At 39.6% G+C, this 27970-nt stretch overlaps 1 protein-coding gene across 1 annotated transcript in view; it reads right to left on the bottom strand.

Annotated features, from left to right (window-relative positions):
* Positions 1–27970, bottom strand: part of LOC308393526 (gamma-aminobutyric acid receptor subunit gamma-3-like) — a 193582-nt gene that overhangs the window by 34194 nt on the left and 131418 nt on the right. The window contains exons 7-8 of the mRNA XM_080877349.1: positions 17844–17981; positions 242–394 (exon numbers count right to left, since the gene is read on the bottom strand). Of these exons, the coding sequence (XP_080733475.1) occupies positions 242–394; positions 17844–17981 (291 nt within the window). The remainder of the gene's footprint in view (positions 1–241; positions 395–17843; positions 17982–27970) is intronic.

The raw sequence follows: 27970 nt of genomic DNA, 5'->3' as shown, positions 1-27970 counted from the left end.
AATTCCCACTGTCACGTACATATTCATTTGCAAATGACTAATATATTATGCCCATGCACACGTACTCAACAGTTTTGACTCCAAACGAATGCTAGGTGAATATATTCCGGTAATTTGAAAGATTTTACAGGTAACAACTGCAGTGACATAGATGAAGTGGCAATGGAGTTGGTATTTCATTCAAAAATAGATCCTTGGTATTGCTACCTAACTCAGATTGCAGAGAAATTGTGTAGCTTACCTAAAGCCGTCCTTGCAGGCGTGGCATCACTCTTGATCCAGAAGGAGACCCAGGAGAGAACCACAGTCAGGATGCAGGGGATGTAGGTCTGGATGGTGAAGTAGCCCATCCTCCTGCTGAGGTCGAAGTAAACGGTCATTAACACGTAGTCACCTGTTGAGGAAGGGAAAATGGAATGTGGAAACAACTGGCAAAAAAGTACAAATAATATAAGAAAGTCAGAAAAGATACTATCATGAAGTAATAATGCTGTCAAATCGAATAACACACAATAAATTTAAACTTTGCGTGTCAATACTTATGCAGAAAAATGATGTATATTGTGAGAAAATGTCAACAAATTCTTTTGGAAACCACAGAATAAAGATCCATCTACAACTTCAGAATGTGGCTGAAAACTTCTACATTTTAAACGTTACTGTGATGTCAAAGAAAATTTATATTATAACCAGAAACTTCTAAAAGCTTGCTCTTTCTGCTTATTACTGCTTCCCAAAGTGTAGAAATGCAAAAAAGACTAAACAAGCTGCACAATAACTAAATCCATGACATTCTTTTGGGGATTTAACTTACTGTTAAATGAACAACATTGTGGAAATTGTGGTTAAATTGATAATACCAGTCAATAGAGACCGACACACAATGTAAGTACTTGTGGAAACTATTGCAAAAATAATAAAAGGGAAGCTTTGGAAGCTAGCCTGCACTGTGTGGCATGATTGCTGTAGAGTATTTTCATTGCTCTCAAAAGAAAGAAACCTTTGCTCATTTTTGCAGTTCTAAAATCCTCTTCAAGTTTTATAATACTGTAAGGTGACCCTGCTATTTTTTAGTTACACTTATATCCACTCACAAACTACCAATCTTCATCCCTGAGGATCCCGAGCAGCACACTGGCTCATATGTAATTAAAAAAGTCTGATGTCTAGCTGGAGGCTACATCATGCTGAGCTCTTAACTTCATCTCTGTCATCAAAACAAAGGATGGAAAAAGAATCTGAACATTAGACGGTATACTTTTTTCTGAACTTCATCAGAGCAGCAGTGACACTCACTAGATATTAAACAAAAGCAGAATTGTGCATGATGTGACAGAATGTAGGTGAAGCACTAACAAAAACAGCTACGGGTCAGTGAATGAAAACACCTCCCCAAAAAAGAGGAAAAAGAGATCTAAAGCATCTAAGGCTGTAAAGACCTACCACATATCTACAGACATAGGGATTGGGGCTCAGGATACAGATATATCCAGCCTGTATGTTGAAGTGTCTTTGGACAACATATTAAACCCCAGGTTGTCCTTAATCTATTCATTGAAATATGAATGTATGGTAAAGCACTTTGGCACAGAATAATGTGTTTGACTGGGCAAATGAGACTTGTACTGAAAGTCCTATATAGGTACCGTTCCACTTATCATTGTCTCTGGGCCAAATCTGGTTGGTCAGTCGTAACCTTTTTAGCCTAAAACCCTATACCCTTAATGATGAGTTATGACACACAATCTAATATCTCCATGTTTTTGTTGTTTCTACATTGTCAAAATCATGTTGGTCAAGGATCAGCATGGCAACTAACCAATGATGTTGTCTGAGGATTCAGTTATCATTAACCATGAAGATCAGTTAATGCTACTAAAAACTGTTGCTAGCAACCCGATATGAGTAACCTATGTTTGACTAACAGCAAAGCTAACTTGACAATGCATTTATTATATGCTATAAATTAATAAAGAAGACACTTGAAATGCTTACCAGTAAAGAGTTTTATATATAAAAAGGGCATATTTAAATTTTTCCTGCCACATTGCAAAGCTATGACATTCGATGATTGGTCGGTTGCAATGTTAATCCTGGACCAACATTATGATGATGATACACGTACAACACCAACACGAGGATATCACATACACCCGTTTGGACACCTCAGTATGAATCTGTAAAGATGTAGTTTGATGTTTTTCCATGGTTCTAATGGTTTTTCCAAGGGTACAGGTAGGGATCGCCCTCACAGACCTTTAATGCACATCTGTTTTGTTTTGTCATTTTGTTCTGGAAGCATGCCAAAATATGTTAGACACTGCTCAGATCAGAAAAGACAAACAAAGGTTACCTGCAGGAGGGTAAAGAGTTAACACGTTTTTTGCTCGCTGGAAATATCTTCAGTATGTTTAATTAAGACCATTTTTGTGCATCAAAGTGAAGTAAAACTTCACTGAAATTCATCAAAATTGGAATTTTTGAAGACATCGTTTAGGACATAAAAAAAAATCCTTTTTAATTGGTTATAAAATTGCTCTCCACAAATTAATTCAGCACCTTTTTCCAGCTTTCTCCTGTCCTTGTCTTTTTTTTCCCACCCCGCTCTGTCTGTCCTTCATATTTAATCCAGCAAAGGACTCAAAGAGAGGAGCATAGAGAAGCTTAATGGAGCCCAGAAAATAGTAGGAAAAACTTCTCTCTCACGAACAAGTGTATAATGGCACTGTCATCGTGAAAAGAAGATAAATGAGAAGAGTGGCAGAATTTACTCCGCTACCTTTCTAATGGTCCCACTACTGTAGGATGCTTGTTTAGCAGCCAATAATTGACAGGAGTGGGGAGATATTGAGCTACAACTCTTGCTGAACAAAAGCCATTGTTCGGAAACTTTGACAAAGGTCTACATATCACCCGAGTATTATTTTGAATATTTCTGAAGACTGCCTTTTGATAATAGGAGCTATTCAGATGATGTCATTTTGAATAAAACATCTGAATAAGGCAACCTTTTGTCCTCTAACAGCTGAATTCATGCTTTAGATTCAACTGAAATGATCACTTTTACTGGGTGTTCAGTGAAGTAGGAGTGCGGTGATGCTGGTGGTACTGAGTAGGGGGGGATCGCTTACGTGATTACGAATGTGCTCAGGGGCAGAGAGATTGGCACAGCCCTGGCAAGGTTTTGCATTTTGTGATTTTTTTTTTTAAGGCATACCAAATATGACCCTGAGGACCCCTCAGACATTGGAATACACCATTTACTGTCCAAGTGATATTTGTTGAAGCTAGGAATCTAAAATGCCCTTGAAAAGTGTTCAGTACTGGCACCACATTACTTATGCTGCATTCATTTTCTGGGGTCAGAAATTTACAAGTGGAAACTCCAGAGCTTGAAAAATAAAAAAATCCAAAACTCAGCAGCAATATGTGTTTCCATAAGTCATGACCTTAAAAATTACATCGCACTGTCTGATGTAGATACGGTTGCCTCTTGCAGTTCATCTTATATTCAAGATAACACAGACATCCATACGACCTTTATTTCAGGTCTTATTACATGACACTGACATCAGAATGTCAGTAAGAGATTTTTCAGTTTTCAGTCAGGCACACTCCTCTGATATGCTGAGACACCCTATGGAATTTTATTTCCCACTGTATCTCTTATAAGTCTGAAATTCCCAAATTCAGACATCCAAATGATGTTCTTTAGAAACACCCCATGTCAGAGTGATCTAGCCGTCCTAAAAGTTCCCTGGAAGGCCTTCAGTTGATTGAATATGCTGCAGCAAGAGTTCTGATGAGGACTAAAAAAAAGAAAGGAAAATCCAAAGTCAAATTTAAAAGGTTTCACCTCTCATACAAGATCTTGTCTGATCAGGCCCATGTTATCTTAAAGACTTCATCGTTCCTTGTTATCCTAACAGAGCTCTTTACTTTAGACTGCAGGCTCACAGTGCTACTGGTTACTAGAGTTGGGAGGCAAAGCCTTCAGCTCTGGTGTTCCGTTGAACCAGCTCCCAGTTTGCATTCAGAAAACAGGACACTCTCCTATAAGATTAGGCTTAAAACTTTCCCTTTTGATAAATCTTATAGTTAGTGCTGGATCAAGAGTACCTGAACCCTTTCTTAGTTGTGTTGCAACAGGCCTAGGCTGCTGGGGGCTTCCCATGATGCTCTGAGTGTTTCTTCTTCATTCCCCTCTTTACACTCTCTAAGTATTGATGCACCACTCTGTATTTAATCTTTAGTTATTATTAATCTGGATCTCTTCCACAGTGTCACAACAGATGGCAGCCTGCTTCTGTAGGGGGTTTCTTCCTGTTGAGTTGAAGTTTCTCCTTTCCATTGTTGCCAAGTGCTTGCTCATAGGGGATTGTTTGATTGGTGGGATTTTTTATGTATTGCTGTAGGGTCTTTACCTTACAATATAATGCACCTTTAAGTGACTTCTGTTGTGATTTGGCACTATAAAAAAATTAATTGAATTTTTATATAATATATAGTTGAAGTAGATATCAATTGTCCTGCTCATTGACAGCCTTGGATATGTTTCACCTATTTCAAGTGAACATGCCTTCCCATCCAGTGTCCCTGACTGACATTAAAGAACAATTCACCACTCTACATGTAGGTCTTTTAAACATTGTGAATAAACCTCTGGTCTTTGATGAGAGAATGACGGGGGACAAGCACGTGAGGAACGCCATTGCTGGCTCTGCTCTCAGTGCCTTGAGATCAGTTACCATTTGCGTTTTGTGGGAAACCTAGCTAGCATTAGCACGTAAACAAGAACTCTCATTTATCATCTGCGCATGAGTTTTATCTCGCTAATCACCCCGAACCACATTTGCTAAAGACAAAACTTTTAATAACTCGTTTAACACTTCAGTAATGAAAGCTTTGATGACTGAGACCTAATGCAAATCATTTTGTGTTTTCAGTATTTTATTGCTACTTTTCCTAAAGCACCAGTTGTAAAAATAAATAAATAAATAATTAAAAAATCCTTCCCTACTTGTCATTGTCAGCTAATAGTTAATAGATAACTATGCTAGTATAGCTGCACTTAGTCAGACAAGAGCGCAGAGAGGTAAAGACATCCAGGAAGATCGTAGCAAGAGGCACAGCGGTATGTTTCAGTCTGGTCCAATTTGTCTTTTTAAAGACTAAAAGAAGTTTATATAAAACTTGTCAACTTTGTTAAGGAAAAAATCATGGTGCAACAAAGGAGTCAGAAAAGGCTCTCTTGGGGAAGCAGAAGGAAAGGTATCAAGCACATACTCAGCCTTATTGCTAAAATAGATACCTACTCCTACACCAGTTTCTGCTCAACTATTGTCATTGTCAAAGAGTAATGACATCTATGTGACCACTCAGCTGCCAAGTGAGCCGTTTTTCTTCAAGCTTACACTTAGAAAATCAATGTGAAAATTTCAAGAAGGGGCAGGAACCCTCCTTTTTTATGCGGGCGGTACCGCTCGTCACTTGACTGGATCAAACACTTCTGTTGACAAGTTATTAATACAAGCTGGTGGCAGCACACAATGTGGATGACGCTGGATATGAAGTGCTTGTACAGCAGCGGAAGAGGTGACAGCACTCATCCAGAATCTTTCCATCATTTGTTCAGTGCTCCGTACACACACGTGTGACAAATTTCCTCAAATTAATCATTTTGCCAACGTGCTGAAAGACTTTAAAATATCATCTCCTGCTTTACTCATCAAAAGTAACCTGTATGCATGTGTATAGTAATGTGTGGTGGTTGTGCCGGGCAGTGTGTAATTTTTGAGAAGACTGACTGATACCTCTAGCCACGGGCTTGATTCATCATGCTGATTCTAGTAGAAATAGGAAAGTGTTATACTTTGTAGTAGCTGTGGATTGAGGTGCAAATGAAACTGTATTTTAGAGTAAAATCACTGAATTCTTTATTATAATTATACATGCTGTTTATAAGTCCCTGTGGCCACGTAAGTGACACTAAATAGGCTTGCTCCCTATTCCTTTAGTCAGGAACTTCAAAATAACCAGTCAAATGACTTCCAGGAGGAGTCGCCCGAACATTTCAAACTCCAATTAACATGAATGTCTAATAGGATAAAATCAAGACATGTTCTCATGGATAGATGTTGATGAAAACTGCAACTTTGGTAGAACCACAAAGCCCTGACCGAGTAATTCTAATGTTTAAAAGACAGACATATTTTCCTTAAACATGTCTTCTTTTTTATGGCCACTAGATGACTACAACTGTCTCAAAAAAACAAGCTTTTGCACAAAAATAAGGCTCCCCAATATGTTTGAACTGTTCACTTTTGAAATGGAAGGCAAATTATGATTGTTAAAGGGCACTATAGAAACGACCACCTTTGTCTGAACATATGACCCAAGTCAAATGTCATAGAGTTTAGAGACGCTCTGTTCCTAATCAGCATTTAGTTATTAAAGTTGTTCAGATCTCAGTGAGATTTTAAAAGAGGTTTGTTTTCTTTCCATCTTTAATTGAGCTCTCCAGTTAGGACTAGTTATTTTTTAAAACTGCCAAATACTGCTTACTTTGTGACTGCATGGATCATGCGTGATCCAGATCACTGATATGTTGCATTTAACATTTAACATGATCGTAAAGTGTAGAAAGCCAGTTAATCAGTTCTGAAACATTGTAAAAATTAAGCTTAATCTAGTGTAAAGGTTCATTAGTGAGGCTAATCAAGAATATTTTTTGTTAGGTATTAGCTTTAAATCATGATAGCTGTGATAAGAATGCCCCACTGTAATCATTTAAAATAAATTTAAAAAAAAACTAAAAAGCTAAGAGGTTGTATGAGTGCAGACTGCAGAAGCAATAAATATAGATAATGCCGTTTCAGTTTCACGTTGAAGGTTAGAGCAGACTTTTGGGAGAGGAATGTTGTCCCATTTTTGTCTGATACAGGACTCTCAATGGTCCCGGATCTTCTTTGTAGTATTGCACCAGATGATCTGGACTACAGGTTCATCCCCCAGACTCTTGATGTCACTTTTCCAGATGTGCAAACTGCCAATTCCATAAGCACTAATACATTTCGATCATTGCCACAATCAGAGATGGTGGTGACAAACTGGATGTCTTTAGTCCAGATTAAAAAAAAAAGAAGAAAAAAGACATTTGGCCTTTTCATTTCATTTCATTTCATTTCATTTGAAAAGAAATGAAATGAAATGAAAAGACATTTGGCCTTTTCCCTTGCATACAGAGATTTCTCCACATTCCCAGATTCTTTTCATGATATTATGTTTTATAGATGATGCAATATTCATGGTTTTTATAATTTAATGTTTAATGTTAATTTAATGGGACATTATTCTAAAATTGTTACACAATTTATAGATTTTTTTTTCTTTTTAGAGTTTAGTGAAACTCATCAGATAGTTGTTCAGGCTCACATTGACAAGAGTTGGCATAATAGAGACAAAATGTGCAGTGTATCTACCATAAATCCCGGACTACAGAGCGCACCTGATTAAAAGCCGCATGCTCTAATTGTAGAAAGAAAACCAATTTTGTACTTGTACAGGCCGCACCGTATTTTAAGCCGTATGCGTTTCACCTGTAATATGAGATATTTACAGAGAAATACTACACGTGAGGATTTTTAACGTTTAATTTAATCCGTAAGGTAACATAAATGTTATGGTAACATACAAAAATACATTCTGCAAATGCTTTTTTTTCCTCGAACAGCGCCTGTAACACGGCTACCTTTAAGTATACGTACGTATCGGTAACACACAAATTACGTTGCTTATGGGTTTTTTACGGAGCAGTGCACAAACAACATTACAACGTCTCTTAACAACCGATAAAAATATATACCGTATATATACACTACTTATCATTTTGATTGGTCTACTGTTACCAGGCAAAATGTTTTTGGCCGCATGGAAAAAAAAATGCATTAACCGCACGTCAGTATAAGCCACAGTGTTCACAGTGTGGGGAAAAAGTAGCAGCTTATGACCCGAAAACTACGGTAATTAGTTTTTTATGAGTATAACTCCTTGTACCTTCGTTTTTGGAGTCTGCCAAGCCCTGCTGGCTGTCAATATAAAAATGTCATATTAAAAAGGGATTCTTGCAATCAGATTGTGTAATAAAGGGAATCTGATTCTTTTTCTCTGCAGCGACAATCTTAATCACAGCACAGTCAGTCCAACATAAAACTACTTGGTTTTTCTTCCATTTCACCTTATAAAACTATTTCATTATACTTAATGTTCCCATTAATGTCTAGGATGATATATGTTGTACTACTAAAGCAGATTAAAGGCCTATTAGAAGTGGAACAACAGGAGTAAATAAAACAACTGTTTATTGTAGCTTGAATTGTTCTCCGTATTTGCACTCCACAAGTTATTGTTGCAAATACCATAATGCCATCTACCTTATGTAATATTAATGCATACTATAATATGAATGAATATGTGGAGGCTGGAGCATTGTACCTTCCCAGATAGACGGCCACCAGGTGCAGCATGGTGACTTTTGGGCTCTAAATGTGTATCGTAACAAGCAAACCCTGTGTTTACATTTTGCTTGGACAGTAATAACCCCTCTGTTTATACTCTTCTGCAGAATAATTATTAGCCTGAGTGGGCTGTCCTACAGTTGTCTACAGACTCTGCATGCCATACTACTTTCCGTTTGGGAAGCTGCAAGGAAAATTCATGGGAAAGCTGTTTTATTAATGAGCTCAGCACAAGTCAGCTTGCCCCTGCTTTCAACATGTATCAGAGTCTTCCTGTCCTAAGTTTTAAAAGTTTTCTACACTTTTGTAAATATAATTTGAGTAAACTATGCCATCACAGTGCAAAAACTATTAATAATTTATTGAAGGGCTGCTTTGAAACTACTCATTGGGCTATCCACCCGCTCACAATGAACTATTTTCTGGTGTTTGCCATGTAAAATGCTAGTTTAAGCAACATTTGGGATGCTTTAAGTTATTTTTCGATAGCTGAACCACTGCCTAGGGATTGGTAACAAACTAATTGTTGGGATGAGATTCTGCTGATGCAATTTGTTCATTTTGTAAAGAAAACGCCTCTAAATGTTACTTTTCTTACTCATTTTTTAATTTGTTGGCTATCCTGCAGGAGGACGGAGGACTCACTTTTGGAGAAGCCTGCATATATGTCGACACCAGCGACATGCCAGTGATGGTAAATTAGAGACCAACTCCAGTTATTTGAAGAGCCAAGTGATTCGTATGGTTTTGGTTAGTCAGTAGCATCGCTTGGCTAGTGATGAGTGGCCTGGTCTGGTTTTTAACTGCCTGGAGATAAGTCCGTAGCTAAATCACTTACTCACTCAAACACAGAAATAAGCTTCTCTGACCTCACAGCAGTATTATTTTTGGGGGGGATTAAGGGACCTTGAGTAGGTCTTAATGAGTGAACTGAAGGTTTCCCCAGCCAGGTTTATCCTGACCTATGGGCTCTCTGATCCTCAGGCTGCATAACGATAATGAAAATGTTCTCTGAAAAGTTCCAAGACTGAACTATAATATTTAATTTTAACATGTGTGCAGTAAATTGTCTGATTTAATTGTCTGATTTGCTGATTTAGAAGAAGAGCTGAAATGAAACCACATGGGTTTTAATGGTAGAAACCATCATTTTTATTCACAGGTATTAGTAACTGTAGTTATCAAACTAAGTTAGCTCTAAACATTATTTGTTTAGCTCAAGGAAACCTGTAAAGGATAAATCTAAAAGATAAGTCAAACCTTATCTGTAAAAGATAAGACAAATGTTCCGGCGCCCCCCGCGTGTGGCAGCCTGTTACAGCAGCTCTGCTCATTCTGAGCTTCTTTCTTATCTTCTCTTTATTTTCTCGTAATCTTTTGTAACTAAAGTTTTAGCAATTTTTTAAAAACAAATTTCCCACGAGTGGGACTAATAAAGGTTATCTTATCTAAACTATAGACCATACATAAAAGGTGGACATCATAGGTTTGTAGAGGTACTAAGTAACTATAAAGATAATAGAAAATGTAACACACCAGATTGATGTGCTTGGAGAAAAGCTTCCTAGGCTGCGTTTGGTAGAGTGTAAACCTTCCCAAATCCACTTAAGACCGGAGCAGAGCTGTTAAGTTGATACGATCCAGGTCCAGCTTTCACACAGTAGTAAAATCCTAAAAAATGAATGTGTCAGTCTTCAAAATACTATTTTCAGCATAACCTGTAAGCCCACAGACTAATGTAAACCTGTTAACAACAGCACCTTAAATTGGAGTGTTAAGCTTTAATCCATTTGTTACAGTTTTGCTCTTGTGTTATTGCTTTAATAAACATCACTGCTTCTGCTTCAACTAAATCGACTCATCTGCTGTTAAGCGGATTGTTAAGCTACGAGTGGGCAATCACTGTTCAAGGGAAGGGAAAGGATCAGAGACCGCACAATTAAATTTTGTAATGTCTGTTTGCCTGCTGGTAGTGGTCATGTCCGGGTTAATGGCCAATATTGAATGACTATGAGAAGGAACATCATATGGAAAATGCGAATCGTGAGGAGGAGAGTGAGGGCTTGGGATTTTCACCTTTCTCTCAACAGAAGAAGTCTTTGTAAAAAGATCTTTGAAATTTTTCTGCATAAAAGGGCATCATAAATGCTTTTGGAGAACTTGAAGTGGGATGGTTAAATAAAAAGCTGAAGTGTTTGGGATTCCACATCGGGGCCTTTTGAAGAGGACACTGCTGAATTGATAACGATGGTGGATTTGCAGCGGGGTGTCCCCAGTGGCGCTGTGGCCAGGGATCTGTCCACTCCGTCCTCATTAAAACAGCCCCATACCCATGTGTTTATGAGGGATGAAGGGTAAAGCACAAAGAGGGAGACAGAGGGAGAGGAAAAGAAGGATAAGAAGAAGCGAAACGCAGCACTTTCGAGGTTTGTCATGATGTAAATTAATGATAGGTATTTTTAGCTGGGGATCTAATCATCATGTGTGTGGAGACAGCACTCCAGCAAAGTGAAACAGGAAAAAGAAACGAGGTAATAAATGAGAAAATGGCTAATTTTCTTGAACAGCATGAGGTAGATGTGTAGGTTTGCCATTGCTTTTGAGCAGCTCAGCAGAAAATTAGCTTGGATGTGTTTTGACGATACAGCAGGAGTCCAGGAAAACGTATAATCTAAAAGGCCGTCACTGTTGGAATGAGAGTGTTCATCAGTCACTTTGATTTTTCATTTTGTATTGTGATCAGAAACACAAAGATGAAACACTATTTTTTTCTTATATATAAACAGGGGATTTCATCAGTATTCACAGTGGGTAATCAATCAATCAAAAAACCACAAGGTATAAACCTTAAAAAAATATTATATATATAACAAAAAAAACACCCAGCACGCCCCTGCGGGCGGTTTATCCTTCAAGCTCGGGTCCTCTACCAGAGGCCTGGGAGCTTGAGGGTCCTGCGCAGTATCTTAGCTGTTCCCAGGACTGCACTCTTCTGGACAGATATATATATATATATATATATATATCAAGCTCCCAGGCCTCTGGTAGAGGACCCGAGCTTGAAGGATAAACCGCCCGCAGGGGCGTGCTGGGTGTTTTATATATATATATATTAAATAAGAAAAAAATAGTGTTTCATCTTCTTTGTGTTTCTGATCACAATACAAAATGAAAAATCAAAGTGACTGATGAACACTATATATATATATAAAAAAAACACCCAGCACGCCCCTGTGGGCGGTTTATCCTTCAAGCTCGGGTCCTCTACCAGAGGCCTGGGAGCTTGAGGGTCCTACACAGTATCTTAGCTGTTCCCAGGACTGCGCTCTTCTGGACAGAGATCTCCGATGTTATTCCCGGGATCTGCTGGAGCCACTCGCCTAGCTTGGGAGTCACCGCACCTAGTGCTCCGATTACCATGGGGACCACTGTTACCTTCACCCTCCACATCCTCTCGAGCTCTTCTCTGAGCCCTTGGTACTTCTCCAGCTTCTCGTGTTTCTTCTTCCTTCGAATGTTGGAACACTGAGCTACTAGTTGTTTCGACGTCATTGTGGATGTTGGGTATCGAAGAATCCATAGGTCCCTCATCCTATTCATGTAGCCCCTTCCGCCGGGGTTACTTGCGTAGTAGCATTCCAACAACGCCCTGTTTTCGTCTCTTGCCCACCGAAGCCTTCTTGTTCCAGTAGCCCACTTTTCGTCAGGGTGCCCTGGTTCCTCAACACCTGACACGGACCTTGTTGATCCGGGCGACGTCCGAGCCGGCATGCCTTCATATTTATCTGTCTCGCTCATGTCTGCGGTAGGCTTGCTTAGCATAGGCTTGCTTAGCATATATATATATACCTGAGGCCTTGGAAACTGCCAAGCAAAGACTCACAGCCTTGGCCAGCCGCTTGAGGAGGTACACCAGAGAGATAGAAGGCAGGAGAATAAACCAGCTGTTCTCCACAGAACCAGCAAAGGTGTACTCTCAGTGGCAAGGGAACAATAATAATAAGAGAACAGCACCACCAAGGCTGGAGACGGAGCAATACTGGAAGAGCATATGGGAGAAGGACGCAACCCATAACGGCAATGCTCAGTGGCTAGTGGATCTGAGGGCAGACCAAAGTTACCTCCCTGAACAGGGTCCAGTAACCATCACAGTGGCAGATATCCAAGAAAGGGTCTCCAGTATGAAGAGTTGGACAGCACCAGGGCCCGACATGGTTCACGCCTACTGGCTAAAGAAGCTGACTGCACTCCACGAGCGTCTGGCAGCACAAATGAACCAGCTGCTAGTTAACGAGAGACACCCGGAATGGCTAACCGAAGGTCGGACGGTCCCAAGGACCCCAAGAAGGGACCGGTCCCCTCCAACTACCGACCAATAACCTGCCTCAGTACTACATGGAAGCTCCTGTCAGGCATCATATCGGCTAAGATGAACAGGCACATGGGTCAATACATGAGTGGGACACAGAAAGGAATTGGCAAGAATACCAGAGGCGCAAAACACCAGCTACTGGTAGACAGAACAGTCAGCCGAGACTGCAAGACCAGACTGACCAACCTGTGCACTGCCTGGATTGATTACAAGAAGGCCTATGACTCAATGCCCCACAGCTGGATACTGGAATGCCTAGAATTGTACAAGATCAATGGGACCCTAAGAGCCTTCATCAGGAACTCAATGGGGATGTGGCGTACAACACTAGAGGCCAACTCCAAGCCCATAGCACAAGTCACCATCAAGTGCGGGATCTACCAAGGAGATGCTCTGTCCCCACTGCTGTTCTGCATAGGCCTGAACCCCCTCAGTGAGATCATTAACAAGACTGGCTACGGATACCGACTACAGAACGGAGCAGTTGTCAGCCACCTCCTGTACATGGATGACATCAAGCTGTATGCCAAGAGTGAACGAGACATCGATTCACTGATCCACACTACCAGGCTATACAGCAATGACATTGGAATGTCGTTCGGACTGGAGAAGTGTAGTCGGATGGTAACAAAGAGAGGGAAGGTAGTCAGAACTGAGGGGATTGAACTACCAGAAGGCAACATTGCAGACATAGAGGACAGTTACAAGTACCTGGGGATCCCGCAGGCGAATGGGAACCATGAAGAGGCCGCTAGAAAAGCTGCAACCACCAAGTACCTGCAGAGGGTCAGGCAAGTCCTGAGGAGTCAGCTGAATGGTAAGAACAAGATCCGGGCCATCAACACGTACGCCCTGCCCGTGATCAGGTACCCTGCTGGGGTAATAGGCTGGCCAAAGGAGGAGATAGAAGCCACTGACATAAAGACAAGAAAGCTCCTTACCATGCAAGGAGGGTTTCACCCCAAGTCCAGCACCCTGAGGCTGTACGCTAAGCGGAAGGAAGGGGGCCGGGGACTGGTGAGTGTCAGCACCACAGTCCAGGATGAGACAACGAACATCCAAGAATACATTGGGAAGATGGCCCCAACTGACCGAGTGCTCAGTGAATACCTCAGGCAGCAGAAACCCAAGAAAGAGGAGGGAGACAAGGAACCATCATGGAAGGACAGGCCCCTGCACGGTATGTACCACCGGCAGATAGAGGAGGTGGCTGATATCCAGAAATCCTACCAGTGGCTGGACAAAGCTGGACTGAAAGACAGCACAGAGGCACTAATCATGGCAGCACAAGAACAAGCTCTGAGTACAAGATCCATAGAGGCTGGGGTCTATCACACCAGGCAAGACCCCAGGTGCAGGCTGTGTAAAGATGCCCCAGAGACAATCCAGCACATAACAGCAGGGTGCAAGATGCTAGCAGGCAAGGCATACATGGAACGCCATAACCAAGTGGCCGGCATAGTGTACAGGAACATCTGTGCCGAGTATAACCTGGAAGTCCCGAGGTCAAAATGGGAGATGCCCCCAGGGGTGGTGGAGAATGACCGAGCTAAGATCCTGTGGGACTTCCAGATACAGACGGACAAAATGGTGGTGGCTAACCAACCGGACATAGTGGTGGTAGACAAACAGAAGAAGATGGCCGTAGTGATCGATGTAGCGGTTCCGAATGACAGCAATATCAGGAAGAAGGAACACGAGAAGCTGGAGAAATACCAAGGGCTCAGAGAAGAGCTCGAGAGGATGTGGAGGGTGAAGGTAACAGTGGTCCCCGTGGTAATCGGAGCACTAGGTGCGGTGACTCCCAAGCTAGGCGAGTGGCTCCAGCAGATCCCGGGAATAACATCGGAGATCTCTGTCCAGAAGAGCGCAGTCCTGGGAACAGCTAAGATACTGCGCAGGACCCTCAAGCTCCCAGGCCTCTGGTAGAGGACCCGAGCTTGAAGGATAAACCGCCCACAGGGGCGTGCTGGGTGTTTTTTTTATTTATATATATATATATATATATATATATATATATATATATATATACATACATACATATACATATACATATATATACACATATACATAAATGGATTCCCAAGGTATATGGTCTGACACAGTTACCTCGTACCTAATAGTCATGTTTGCTAAAGCTGCATGTCCATCAGCTGTACAGATACAGTGGTCCAGCCATGATGTACTATGCCAGGCTTCACTTATGTATGTATAGCTATCTGCAGGCAGTAACACTTTGGTAGACAAAAATTATATTAGATATTATATTAGAATTATCCTAATATAATATCTAATATAATTTTAATATAGTTCAACAAATAAAGTTCCAAACAAAATCTAGGTAAATTCATACTTTTATTTATTTATTTTTTACCATACTGATAAAGTTTATAGTTAAGGTTGGACCAGGTGACCCCAAATCCTCCCTTAGTTATGCTGCAGTAGGCCTAGGCTGCTGGTGAAGTTTTCCATGATCTTTGTGTTTCTTTGCGCCACTTTATATTTAATCATTAGTTATTATTAGGCTTTTGTGAAGGACTGTGGTTGTCCCCTCCCTAAGCCTGGTTCTGATTTCTTCCTGTTAAAAGGGAGTTTTTCCTCCCCACAGTTGTAGAGTGCTTTCTCACAGGAGGTCGTTTGATTGCTGGGGTTTTCATTGTATTAATAGAGCTGACTGTTTTTATGATTTGGTGCTATATGAAGAAAAAAATAATTATTTAACTGTTTGAACTATCATTTTAAGAAAAAAAACAGTAGCTCATTTTAAATTTAATGGCAGCAACATGCCAACTGCTTTGCAACTAGGTTTGTTAAAGCATGTATCCCATCCGTGTATGCCAATCAAGCAGTAGTGTAGAAAAGGTCACAATAGCAAGTCTTTTCCAAAAGGTGTGAAACATCCACAAATTGTATGGGTACAATGCACAGACACACATATCTACTAATTACTGAAAAGTAACAATCTGAAAAAAAAAAACACTAGGAATTCACAAACCAAAACTGAATCACAAACTTCTTGCATGGCTGGAAATTACCGAGGTTATGTTCAATTACTCCAGTTAGTGGAAATGAGATCTAACAGACCCTGAAGCTATAAAAACCTGTATCAGAGCAGTCAAAGCAAAAATGACCTAAAAGAAAATTAACTACCATACAGATGTTATAAAGGGGGAAACTATACATAGAAGTTAAAAGTTGGGCCTCTATCTTTAAGAGTCTGTAGGGACTGACTTGATTATGAAATCAGCTTCCCAGTTGGCTTCATTTGGTTTTTTAAATATATCATTGTACTTGATGAACTCTCACCTTTGTTCTTTGCTGAGGCAAAGCTTTGGTTGCACTTTCAGAACATAATATAGCAAAATTTCATTTTTTTTTAATTGTACATCAGCCCTCCCCACTAAAAAGCATAAAAATAGATCTGAAACAAATAAACTAAACCAGCACCAGCAAAGAAATTTCTGTTAGGTCGAATATTTCTTTGTTGTAACAATGATTCTTGGCAATAAATCTTATGCTGTTGGAAAGCCTGTTTATTTCCCCTTAGATGATACAACATTAAACCCTTGACATTTCTCTGTCAATGCCAAACAGTTTATTTTGCCATTGACTGCTGTTTGGTGTGATTTACTGGATTGGGTGATTGAAGTCTGAAGAAACAAATCAAATTATCCAAATCAGTCAAGGGTAGTATGTTTACAGCAGACACCAACTGAACACTATAGCAAGGTCCATGTTCACAGATGCCGCTATTTGTAGGTACACACCTGATTTCACCTGAAGTTCAAAACAAGAATCAGTAGCACAATAAGCTGTTTGGCACTCACAGAGACAATTTGGTTGGTTTTTCAAGGGCACAACCCACATACTCAACTCTGCATTGTATTTTTCTTACAAATGTGGCAAAATTTAATGGGAAATAAATATGCTTATCAAACTATATAAGATTTATTGCCAAGAAGCATTGTTCCAACAAAGAAATAACCGGCCAAACATACGCTTCCTTACTTTTTATACAGTTTATACGCTGTATTTAAGCACTGGAAAGAAAATGACTACAAAAAAGGACAATGCTTCTACATTTTGCAAAACAAGAATAAAGCAGTACAACTTATTATCACCTTAATTTGATGCCACTCCCTGTTATCACTCTCCTAATCATACTCTACTTCCTCAAATATTAATGAATGAAGGTTCAGCTCTTAGAAAGCTGAATCCGGTCACATTATGCAGATCTGAGCACGTCTCTCCGAAGACAAAAGAGCACATGGCTGAAACCACGGAGAACATGCAACTCATAAACAAGGTTAAAAGGGGTTAACAATTGGTGTGAAGTGTTCTTCGAGATAGATCCGTCGTTCATTATGCCTCATTTTTAAGCCAGTCAGTATCAGTTTTTATCTCCAAGGGTCATGTGGAAGAATGAATATACATTAAGAGCTTGTCCCAAATGTGCATGTAGTTATAGGAACTTGTTGGGGCAACAGTACTTTTTTCTTTCCTAAACTTACATTAAATTGTCAAAGTATACAAGGTCTAACAGCATGGGAAGGGAGATGGAAAGAAGTGAATAATTAAACTTCCTTTTTAATGTTTAATCTTGGTGATTAATGTCAGTGGAAAAACCTATTTGGCCTTACACCCGAGGGGAATACTTATGAGCTTTGAGCTTGTAGTTATATGATTACATTTATGGGCATGGTGCTAATCTTAACGTGTGCGAAGCTTGAGGCGCCAAGGTAGTGAAGCAGCACGAGAGGCTGAACAGTTCTTCAGCTTAACTGTGAACCCCTGACAACTCCAGTTGCCCTGTGACCTCCACTATTGCCTATTTTCTTTAGTTTCTTACTATTATTTGTCAAAAATGAATGAAATGCTATAGTTCAGCACGTTCTCTCTCACTGAAGTGAAGAGTTCTCAACCTTTCCTTGAACTTTTCTCAGCACTTTACTTACCAGCCGTAGTCGTGAGGACATCCGTAGTGTTTCTGAGCCCCATGAAGTCAAACTGGTAAAGCCTCCAGTATTTCTGATCAGATGTCTCCACTGAGTTTCGCTTCCATTTGTACACAATCTCATCTCGTGGGTAGCCGTCTAGAAACCACATGGAGAATTTGGTGTAAATGAAAGAATATGAAAGGGAGAGAAAGGTAGAAATAAAAGTTGAAATAAAGAATACAGAAAAGATTGTTGCAACAATGCAGTTTTTATTTTATGCCTAAATTATATATGTTATATACAGCCAGTTTTTGTTAGTAGTTGAGTGGACTGCAGACCAACTGAACAACTTGTTTCCTTGAAATCTATTATGTACAACCATAGTGAACAAATTCTCTTGAATTATTTACTGTAGTTTTCATCTTAACCTCTTAAAGTAACATACATCCGATGGCAGTGTTGGGAAGGTTACTTTTAAAATGTATTCCACTACAGATTACAGAATACATGCCCCAAAATGTATTTTGTAACGTATTCCGTTAGTAACGTATTCTGACTACTTTGGATTACCTATTATATTATCATGCTTTTTACAACTACATGAATGTGAATTATTACTTTTACTGAAGGTTACTCGCCATACCAATACCGACTAGATTTTTAAATCTTAATATAAAATGAGTAACAGTAGGGTGGACATTAGGTAAGGCTGCATTTTTTGCAGCGATCTCATATAGAAAACTGTTTCATGCGTATATAAAACAGGTCTGCGGCTCCGAACCGTAGTAAAGAGACCTCTGGCTAATACGTCGGGTTCTGTGTTGGGCTCGTAGCTGAAAACTAGCTTTAATTTGTTATCTGGGTCAGCTTTGCTAGCGAGAGACAGAGAGAGGCGTTGAAAGGCTGTTTCAACAGAACTTATTGTTTCGGAGAAAAACACGAAAAAACTGTACAGTCGAGTCTTAATAGCTTACTTACAACTGGGCTCGTCAGGCACTCTTTTTGGCTGCAGTGGTTATTATTATATTTACATGCTTCCAGCTCCCGTTTCTGCTCGGTGACAGCTCGTACTTTTCCACTCTCCTTTTTCTCCCTCCCTCGCTCACAGACACATAACGGGTAAGGCAGTCCATTCTCCCTGCAGCACGGACTACACTGCCCATGAGGCTACATTCTTAGGGCGATGCCTATAACACTCTGCCTATTGCCTTCATATTAAATTATTTTTGTGAATAATTTTTTTAAAATATTTCTTCACGTCATTATGCGGCCGCAAGTATATGGCGTTATTTTTGTGAATATTACAAAAATACATTTTTTTGCATGCAGCAATGAGTTTTGTTCACTCAAATTTAGCTTTTCTTCGCTCAAAATAAATTTCTCCTCATAACGCACCTGCAAATCTGTTTTTACGTGTGCTCAAATTTTTTTTTACGTGCGCTCAGAATAGTGGCACAAAAATAACGCCATACAAGTACGGGTGACATGGGCCGCGAGATTGAGATACAGGCATTAGAGCCTCTTAATGCGCGTTTTGTTTGGGGCATGGAAACCAAAAATAGAGAGGGCATAGCCGAACATATGAAACAGGAAAAAACCACCATGTAATCCCTTTATTTCAGCAAAGTAACTGTTTTCTGAATACCACCTTTTTAAATGGTAACTGTAACGGAATACAGTTACGCATATTTTGTATTTTAAATACGTAACGGTGTTCTGACAAACCATCCTACTTTGGCAAAACGTCCTACCATAAGTAGTTTATGCACATTTCTGCTGTCACAGAGTAACTCCAGCACCAATTTAAGTAGGTATGACGGTTTGCCACTTAACTTTGCCCATTAAAGTATGCTTGTAGGTAACATTCACAAAGATAGCATGGTTTGGCACTTAATCTTACCCGTCAGAGTATGTTTCTAGCTCTTATTAAGAAAGGCAGGATGATTTGCCACTTAATTTTAGCTGTTAAAGTATGCTTCTAGCTCAGATTAACAAAAGTAGGACGATTTGCCACTTAATTTTAGCTGTTTAAGTATGCTTGTAGGTGACATTCACAAAGGTAGGATGGTTTGGCAGTTAATTTAACCCATCAGAGTATTTTTCTAGCTAATATTCACAAAGGTAGGACGGTTCGCCACTTAATTTCGTGTTGTGCGCATGCACAGAAACAACAGGTAGGATGGTTTGCCAGGTAGGATGGATTCCCAGAACAACAGCGGTACATGTAATCCGTTACTCCCCAACACTGTCTGATGGCCAGTAAACGGTTTACTGGTAGGGCTAGGGTGTTGTTGAGTCTCATGGTAAACAACACAGTTCCAGAAAACAGAAGTCATCTATCAAATCATCTCTCTAAGATGCAATTTGGGCATTATAAGATAGTCATTTGGGAATACCAAATAGGTAAAAATTACATATTATGGGTAGAAATGAACCTAGCCCAAGCCTAACTTTACATGGGTCACAGGCAACCTAGCAGATGATGAGGTTAGCGGATGCTTTGAGTCACGAACCCGGTATTTTTTAGGGTACCAAACAAATTCCATTGTTATTATAATAGCGAGAAATTGATTCAAATTAAATAAGTTGCTGCCAAACTTTGCTATTGGAGCATATTTGGGTTGAGCTGCTGTTGCCTAAAGAGTAGTGCTGTTACGTTACAAGAAAAGAAAATTTGGTTACATTAGAAAACTTACTACTGTTGCAGCTCTTGTTTTGTTACAGCTGTTCGCGCACCTATCGTGGCGTTGGCAGTATGGCTGTGTTTCTACAATAATTTCAATGATACATCCATACAGTGGCTCAGAGGTATAGCGGTTCAGAGTTTGGTTATTTATTTATTTATTTTTTCAAACTATTGAAAACATGTGACTTTCTGAAGAAAACTTTAAAAAGAAGGTTTTTTATTTCCTGTTTAAATTCTACTGCTTATACCGGCACTGATGTGGAGGTTTTGAATTTGTGGGGACACTAGTCGTTCAAGAGAATGCTAAAGTGAGTCTGCCTCTCAGAAAGTGTTTTTTGGGGGAAGTGTTTTCCAAAATGCAAACTGTCCAAGTGAATACATTTTATAATCTAAGGGAAACACCTTGTCCAAAGAAAAATGTTTTATATTGTGAGTTGTTTAAAATAATTAAGAAGTGTGGCATTATTTTGTTAGAGACCATTATAAATTCTGTTCTATGCCCTCACCAATAGGTGGCCAGCAGTCTGGATCTGGACCCAGACACCATTCTTTATGTAGCCACACATCTTACTAGATTTTGACTGACTGTTTCTATCTATTAGTTTCTTTCAAAACTCAAAAGAGGCAACTGGGGACCTGGTACATGTTAAAGGGTAATGGTAAAAAGACAGCCTCTAGGCTACTTTTAAAGAAAAAGATAATAGAAGTGGCTTGCCTTTTTCTTAATAAAAATCGATTTTTCTTTTAATGTAGCGTGTTGTCAGATATGTGTTTCTGTTACAAGCCCATTGTTCCACTTCAGTGACATGTAAAAGTGCTTTTTCCATGGAGTGCTTACAAGGAGAATGGCCTGCTCAAAAGGCTTTAAAGCTGGAGCAACTATGTTCTGTACTAATTCTGGAGATGTTCAACCTTAAAATGGCACAGTTTCACATGCAGGGTATTGCTCGGGGGTAGACATTAGACACAAGCACTAGCAAGCACATTGGGAATTGAATTTTCTTGAAAGCTAATACATCAACAACACTGGTGTCTCCTTGTAAGTAAAAGAAAAAAAGCTGAGCTCAATTGACAAGTTGAACCAGTTTGACATGCAAAAATGAGTGACAGCAGTAATGAGCAAGTGGCAAGGCTTGTCGTGCCCTGTACTGGCAACCAGACTAATTATGTAAATGGTCTAATTTAGAGGATAGCCATCTATAACCAAGAGGAGCAATCACCATGATGCAAGAGGGATGTAGTTGGCAAATATTATTGCCATCATATTTCTCTTGGTGTGTGTTTTACAGTTATCTTTTCTGCAGACAGGCATTGTGTTGCCAGTGTATCTCCATAGCTACAAGAGCCTTCATGCTTTTAAAAGCCCCCTGAAGCCACATGTTCTTTCACAATCTTATAAATTACAGCTGTCTCTGGCCTTGATTCTAATATTCTCCCTTCCAACTCTCCAAACAAAGAAGACAAGAGAGGCCTTCTTCTGCCACATCCCTCTAAACAAAGCCAGTTAATTAAATTTGATTTCTTCTAGCTTTTTTATATAATGCAAGCTAATAGAAGACATTATTCCTCTTTTTCAACAAGCCCGTGGTCCTGAATCACAACCACTTAAAGGATTAAGAAGTTCAGTATACACATATATACATATAAATAGACTAAGTTATTTTAAGAAGAAAGGACTTTCTGTCCAAAAGTAAGAGTTTACTGTGCTTAGTAACGATTAGCTGACTGAAAAAGCGAAGGAAAAGAAAAGAAAGAGCCTGCAAACACATTGTACAGAAGGTCAGTCGAGGTTCATTTCCAGCGTCAGCTGCTTTGGGAATATGCTTAAACTCTAAGCACTGGATTGCATCCCTTGTTCGTCACAGTGACACCCAAAGGTTTGACATTTTAGATGAGCTTTTCAAAATGAAAACAAGAACACAAAACCTGAGCGACATGAATGCTCAGCCACGACTGAACATGAACCTTTGTGGGGGTTTCAAGTACTGTAAAAACCCCTGTGGCAGCCATGATGGAGGTCTTGTGCTTTCTTTTTTTGAGCATGATGGAGTGAGGACTGCTGATTGCATCTTTTAATGCATGACTAGTCTGTTTCAACAGCACTGAGATACACTGATGTTTCTTGATTGTTACACACTAGCAGGACAGCTTTAGGGATGGCAATGTCAGTTTGTTGGTCAGTGAAGGTCCTACAACCCTTGTCAGGACTGAAATATCTCGAAAAAACTGGAACCCAGAGGATAAATGCTTTGGAATTTGGAAAGTTTCTTGACTTTATATGTAACACCACTGTCAGATTGACACTTTTTGGCTTTTACCAAAATATCTGAACAATTAGTGGATGAAATACTCGAGCCAAGAGGAATTCACAGCTCTTCTGCCATGCCAATGTAAGTTCAACATTTTATGGAATCAAAGGGTTCTGTTAGAAGTGAAGCATGCAATCATTGTCCACAGAATCAAAATGATTTGAAGCTTTACTCTTTTTTCTCTTCCACTATGCAGCTGACCTTTGTGTTTTTGAACAAAATGCCCTCAAAAATACTGGATTTCACACAGCTTATTACAGACAGTCATGTTCTCCTCAATTCACAATAACAATCATCTCAACGTTCTTCTTATTGTAAGGTAAAGACCCCACGATAATGGAGACAAAAACCAACAATCAGCCCAAGCAAGTACTTGGTGACAGTGACAGTGGGAAGGAAAAAACTCCCTTTTAGCAGGAAAGAACCTCTCAGGCAGAACCAGGCTCCGCCGGTCAATGGCAATAGCAATAAATGGTAGTAAGTTCAGTGACTGGCCTCTTAAATATGTTAAAGTTGTGCCACGACAAATGCCCGCAAACTAATTAAATCCCCATCATTTCTTTGAAGTGCTGATTGTCAAATGTTACAGCGATAACACAGCTATAGAAAATGCATTACCATTTAGCCTGAAGCACTATGTGGCCTCTCACAGGAGGTCTTGTTTTAATTTACAGTGCAGACTTTGTAAGGTTACTTAAACCTAGCACTGAATATGTAACATGTTTTTTCTGACTCTTATTCATGGCCAGCATTTTGTGACACATATTCCATTTCTCATATTTAATGATGCATGCTTTTGAAATGTAAATATCCTCCATATGTTGCACCACACTAGGTATTTTTAAAGAAAATGATTGAAGCACAGCTCTGATGTGGAGAGCTGCATGAGTGCAAAGTGCCTGTAATGATGGCTTGTTAGTTTTATCGTTTGCTACCTTTTATACTGAGATCGCCATTTAACAGAAATCACTACCATAAAGAGACTAGAGTAACAAAGAAAGATAGAGCAGCTTAAAAGCATCTTTGAAACAAGGTGAAGCCACTAATTCAAAACATGTTTTCACGGTGTCGGATTGCTTGCATAATGCCTGTCAGGAATACAGCTGCTATCGAAAAATACTCTGAATTAATAAGTGAAATTAGTGAGGCCATGAACGCATCCATCAAGAATATTATGTTCCATCTCAATATATGAAACTGATTGCAGCCGTAATGGGGAGGTTTCTAATTTGCTTCATGATGAAGAGAGAACATTTTAAAAGCCTTGAACATTAGACTTTGACGGTATTATAACACATCAGCTGCTGCGTGCCTTGAGTGGTAACACAGAAATGTAGTTGGATGTTACTGCACACTAGAAGGCTGCACGTGATTGGACAGAGCTGAAAAGTGAGGGACAATTATGGCTTCATTTTCAGATGTCATTCTAGTGTTCAATGACTGGTTCTGGCCCTCTCTCTCTCTGTCTATCCTCCTGCTCCCCTACAGCAGCGCTTCATATCGTGGACCATCTGCCGTGGAATATGCCACTTATAGGCTGGCAACTCATCTATGCGTAACAGAAGGAGACGACCTGAGAGAAACACTTGCTGCTCAGTTGTACTGCACCGTTAAGACTGATGGAAATTGGCTTTTTTGGAGCCTTGAAATGGATAAACAGGTTATCAAAAACACATGTGCAGAGATGGATGCTGTCTCCAGAATAGGGGACATTCAAATAAATAAATATAAAATAAGAATTTCTTGAAATTCATTCTATGACAGATACAAATGTAGTTTCTGTTGCTCCATAAAGGGAACCTATCGTGCTAATTCCCAGCCACAAATTTTTATTCTAGAGGTGAGTCACAGATAAACTGTAAGAAATGAACAGGAGATTCATAGTTCAAAATAACCTTTATCTTACACTATTCTATTCCCCCTCCCTTTAAGCCAATGTTCCATTTGTTTACACAGGGGTTGTGCAGGGGTAATTCAGCTTCAGTGGCTAAATTAAAACTGTTTTTCCTTCCCACCTTTGCCAAATTGCCTGGTCATAGAGGGTTGTCTCATTGTAGGTTTTTCTCTGTATTGTTGTATTATTGTCTTTACCTTACAATATTAAGCACCTGACTGTTGTTGTAAATTGGTCCTATATACACTACCAGTCAAAGGTTTGGGCACACTTTCTCATTTCATGTTTTTTCATTGTTATTACTACTTTCTATATTGTAGTTACATACTGAAGGCATCAAATATATGAAACAAGATACATGGAATTATGTAGCAAAGAAAGAAATGATAAATAACTCTGAATGTGTCTTATATTTTAGATTCCTCAAAGTAGCCACCCTTTGCTTTGTTGACAGGGCTGCAAACCCTTGGCCTTCTCTCATTGAGTTTCATGATGCAGTCACCTGAAATGGTTTTCACTTCACAGGTGTGTCTTGTCAGGGTTTATTTGTGGAGTTTCTTGCCGTCTTAATGGGGTTGGGACCATCAGTTGTGTTGTGCAGAAGTCAGGTTGGTACACAGCTGACAGCCCTATTTGAAAACTGTTAGAATTCATATTATGGCAAGAACCAATCTGCTAAGTATAGAGAAACAACAGTCCATCGATACTTTAAGAGCTGAAGGTCAGTCAGTCAGTTCTGAAAATTACTAAAACTTTGACTGTGTCCTCAAGTGCAGACCCCAAAACCATAAAGCATTGTGACAAAACTGGCTCACATGAGGACCGCCCCAGGAAAGGAAGACCAAGAGTCACCTCTGCTGCTGAAACATCTCTACATCAACTGTTTTGAGAAGACTGCGCGAATCAGGCCTTTATGGTCAAATAGCTGCTAAGAAATCACGACCAAGGAAAAGCAACAAGCAGAAGAGTGTTTGGGCCAAGAAACACGAGGAATGGACATTAGACCAGTGGAAATCTGTGCTTTGGTCTGATGAGTCCAGATTTTAGATTGTTGGTCTTCCACTCGCCGTGTCTTTTTGAGACACAGAAAAGGTGAACGGATGGTCTCTCTACATGCATGGTTCCCACCGTGAAGCATGGCGGAGGAGGTGTGATGGTGTGGGGGTGCTTTGCTGGTGACACTGTTGGGGACACTACCACAGCATCCTTTAGTCGAGGTTTACCTGTTCACCAAATTTCCTGAAATTCAACTCAGATGGGTTTGCCTGATGTTGCTGACAGATGTCGTTCTCTTTGATGGAGGATAAATGTCCAACCACATGGACCTTGGAAAAAAGGGTTATTTACTGTGAAACCTTTCACTAAGAGAAGAGACATAATGGAAGCCAATTTACGGTCAATAGCTCTTTCAGTAACTGCAGTACTGTTTCATCACACACTGAACAAATTCTATATATGTTGGAAAATGGAATTGGATTATCTGAACTCAATGCTGGGTGGAGGTTTAATAATGGGCGCTGACAAATACTGCCATTTGTAGCTGCACTGGGTAATGATTATTATGTAAAATAAATCAGAGAAAGATTTCTGGGCCAACAGAATGACCTGTCAAACATAATCGAATGTGATTTTTATCTTTTCGATGATGGGCTTGCTAATGAGATGCAGGGGAGACTAATTTCATGGCAGCAAAAGAGCTTCTTGCATTGCTTTTATTGACTTGATTTTCTTTTATGATATTTGGGGAGTTTCTGACTATGTAAAGGAACAGTCAAAAAATCTGGAAAAAGTGTTCCTTCGCTCGATTGAGATAAAAAAAAAAGATTTAGTATTTTTACCTAATTAATTCTAAATCTTGTTTCAAAGGTTTCCTTCCAAAATAATGACTTTTGTGATTCAAAATAACAAACACCTGCATGGACTGCATGGAGATATTGTGCCAGAAAATTACATAACTATGATGTTTTTCAGCTGATGTTAATGCCACAGGATGGCAGAACTCTGCAATTACTGAGTCAGCAGAGTGTTGGCAACTTTTACGTTACTTTCATGGCTGTGTCTTTGTGGTTTGCTTTGCAGTAATACAATGCTTCCACTTTGTAATAGGCGAATAATTTTGTCCATATGGAATACGTAGAGCTCTGGTCAATATCCACTTCAAGGTCTCCTGCACATCTCGACTGCTTCCAACATCCTGAGTAGTTTTTGATTTTGTACTGGTCTAGTCCGGGAGCTGTGTTTCACTGCCCCACCGATTAATTTAAGTCAACAGCTGTACTTATACTGCTACACTATCATCATTGCATTCATTTCATCCAATTACTAATTGGTACGTTATTTTTATGTGTATATATCTATACACACACGTGTATAGATATATACACGTGTATAGACATACACAGACATACACAGACATACACAGACAGACAGACAGACAGACAGACAGACAGATAGATAGATAGATAGATAGAGCGATAGATAGAGCGATAGAGCTTATGGCAATATTCTGGGATTTTAAACAGCTTTATAACATTACTGAAGACTCTTGTTTTACTTTGAATTATGGTTCAAATTGTATATAATTAAAAAAAATACTTTTAAAAATAACATACTCTAGAAATAATGCAACCCTGGAAGACTGTAACTCGAGCAGCAGAGCAGCTTCACTGCAAACAGACCACTGAATTAAAAAAGAGGATATTTGCTGAGGATTAGCAGCCCCCCTTTTTCAGCCACTAAACAATAAAACTGGGTTTGTCCTTGTTTACTAAGGGACTGCATGGAGATATTGTGCCAGAAAATCTGCACCTCCTCCCTTGCATTTGCATTTTCAGGTGTTTAGTGCTTTTCAGCTTGGCGGGTGGGCAGGGTGGTAGGGACACGAGGTGCTTTTGTCTGTGAGGGGTATTGTGAGAGAAACGCAAATAAAAATTTGTTTTACATGTTACAACTGTGGACCACTGGATACTACTATCACATTTTCTTTTCTTTTATCTGGTTTCTGATGGTCAGTTGTATATTTCCAGATTTTAAATGGCGTACAGCAGGTCCAGTGCCATGTGGCTGAAGCTGCCAACAATGATAATTTTTTTCATGACGTTGTAAAACGCTTTGAAACCCTGAAAAGCAACCTTGAACATATGATTTGTACAAGCCTGTGCTCAATAATCCATTTCAGACATGTTTTCCCTTATTTGATACCACTGAAAACCGATATCCCTAATATGATCATCTCATGAAAACATCCACTACACTG

The sequence above is a fragment of the Rhamphochromis sp. 'chilingali' genome, assembly GCF_963969265.1.
Source record: "Rhamphochromis sp. 'chilingali' genome assembly, chromosome: 3".
Classification (NCBI taxonomy): Eukaryota; Metazoa; Chordata; class Actinopteri; order Cichliformes; family Cichlidae; genus Rhamphochromis; species Rhamphochromis sp. 'chilingali'.
This window is presented reverse-complemented; position numbering and strand designations above follow the sequence as displayed.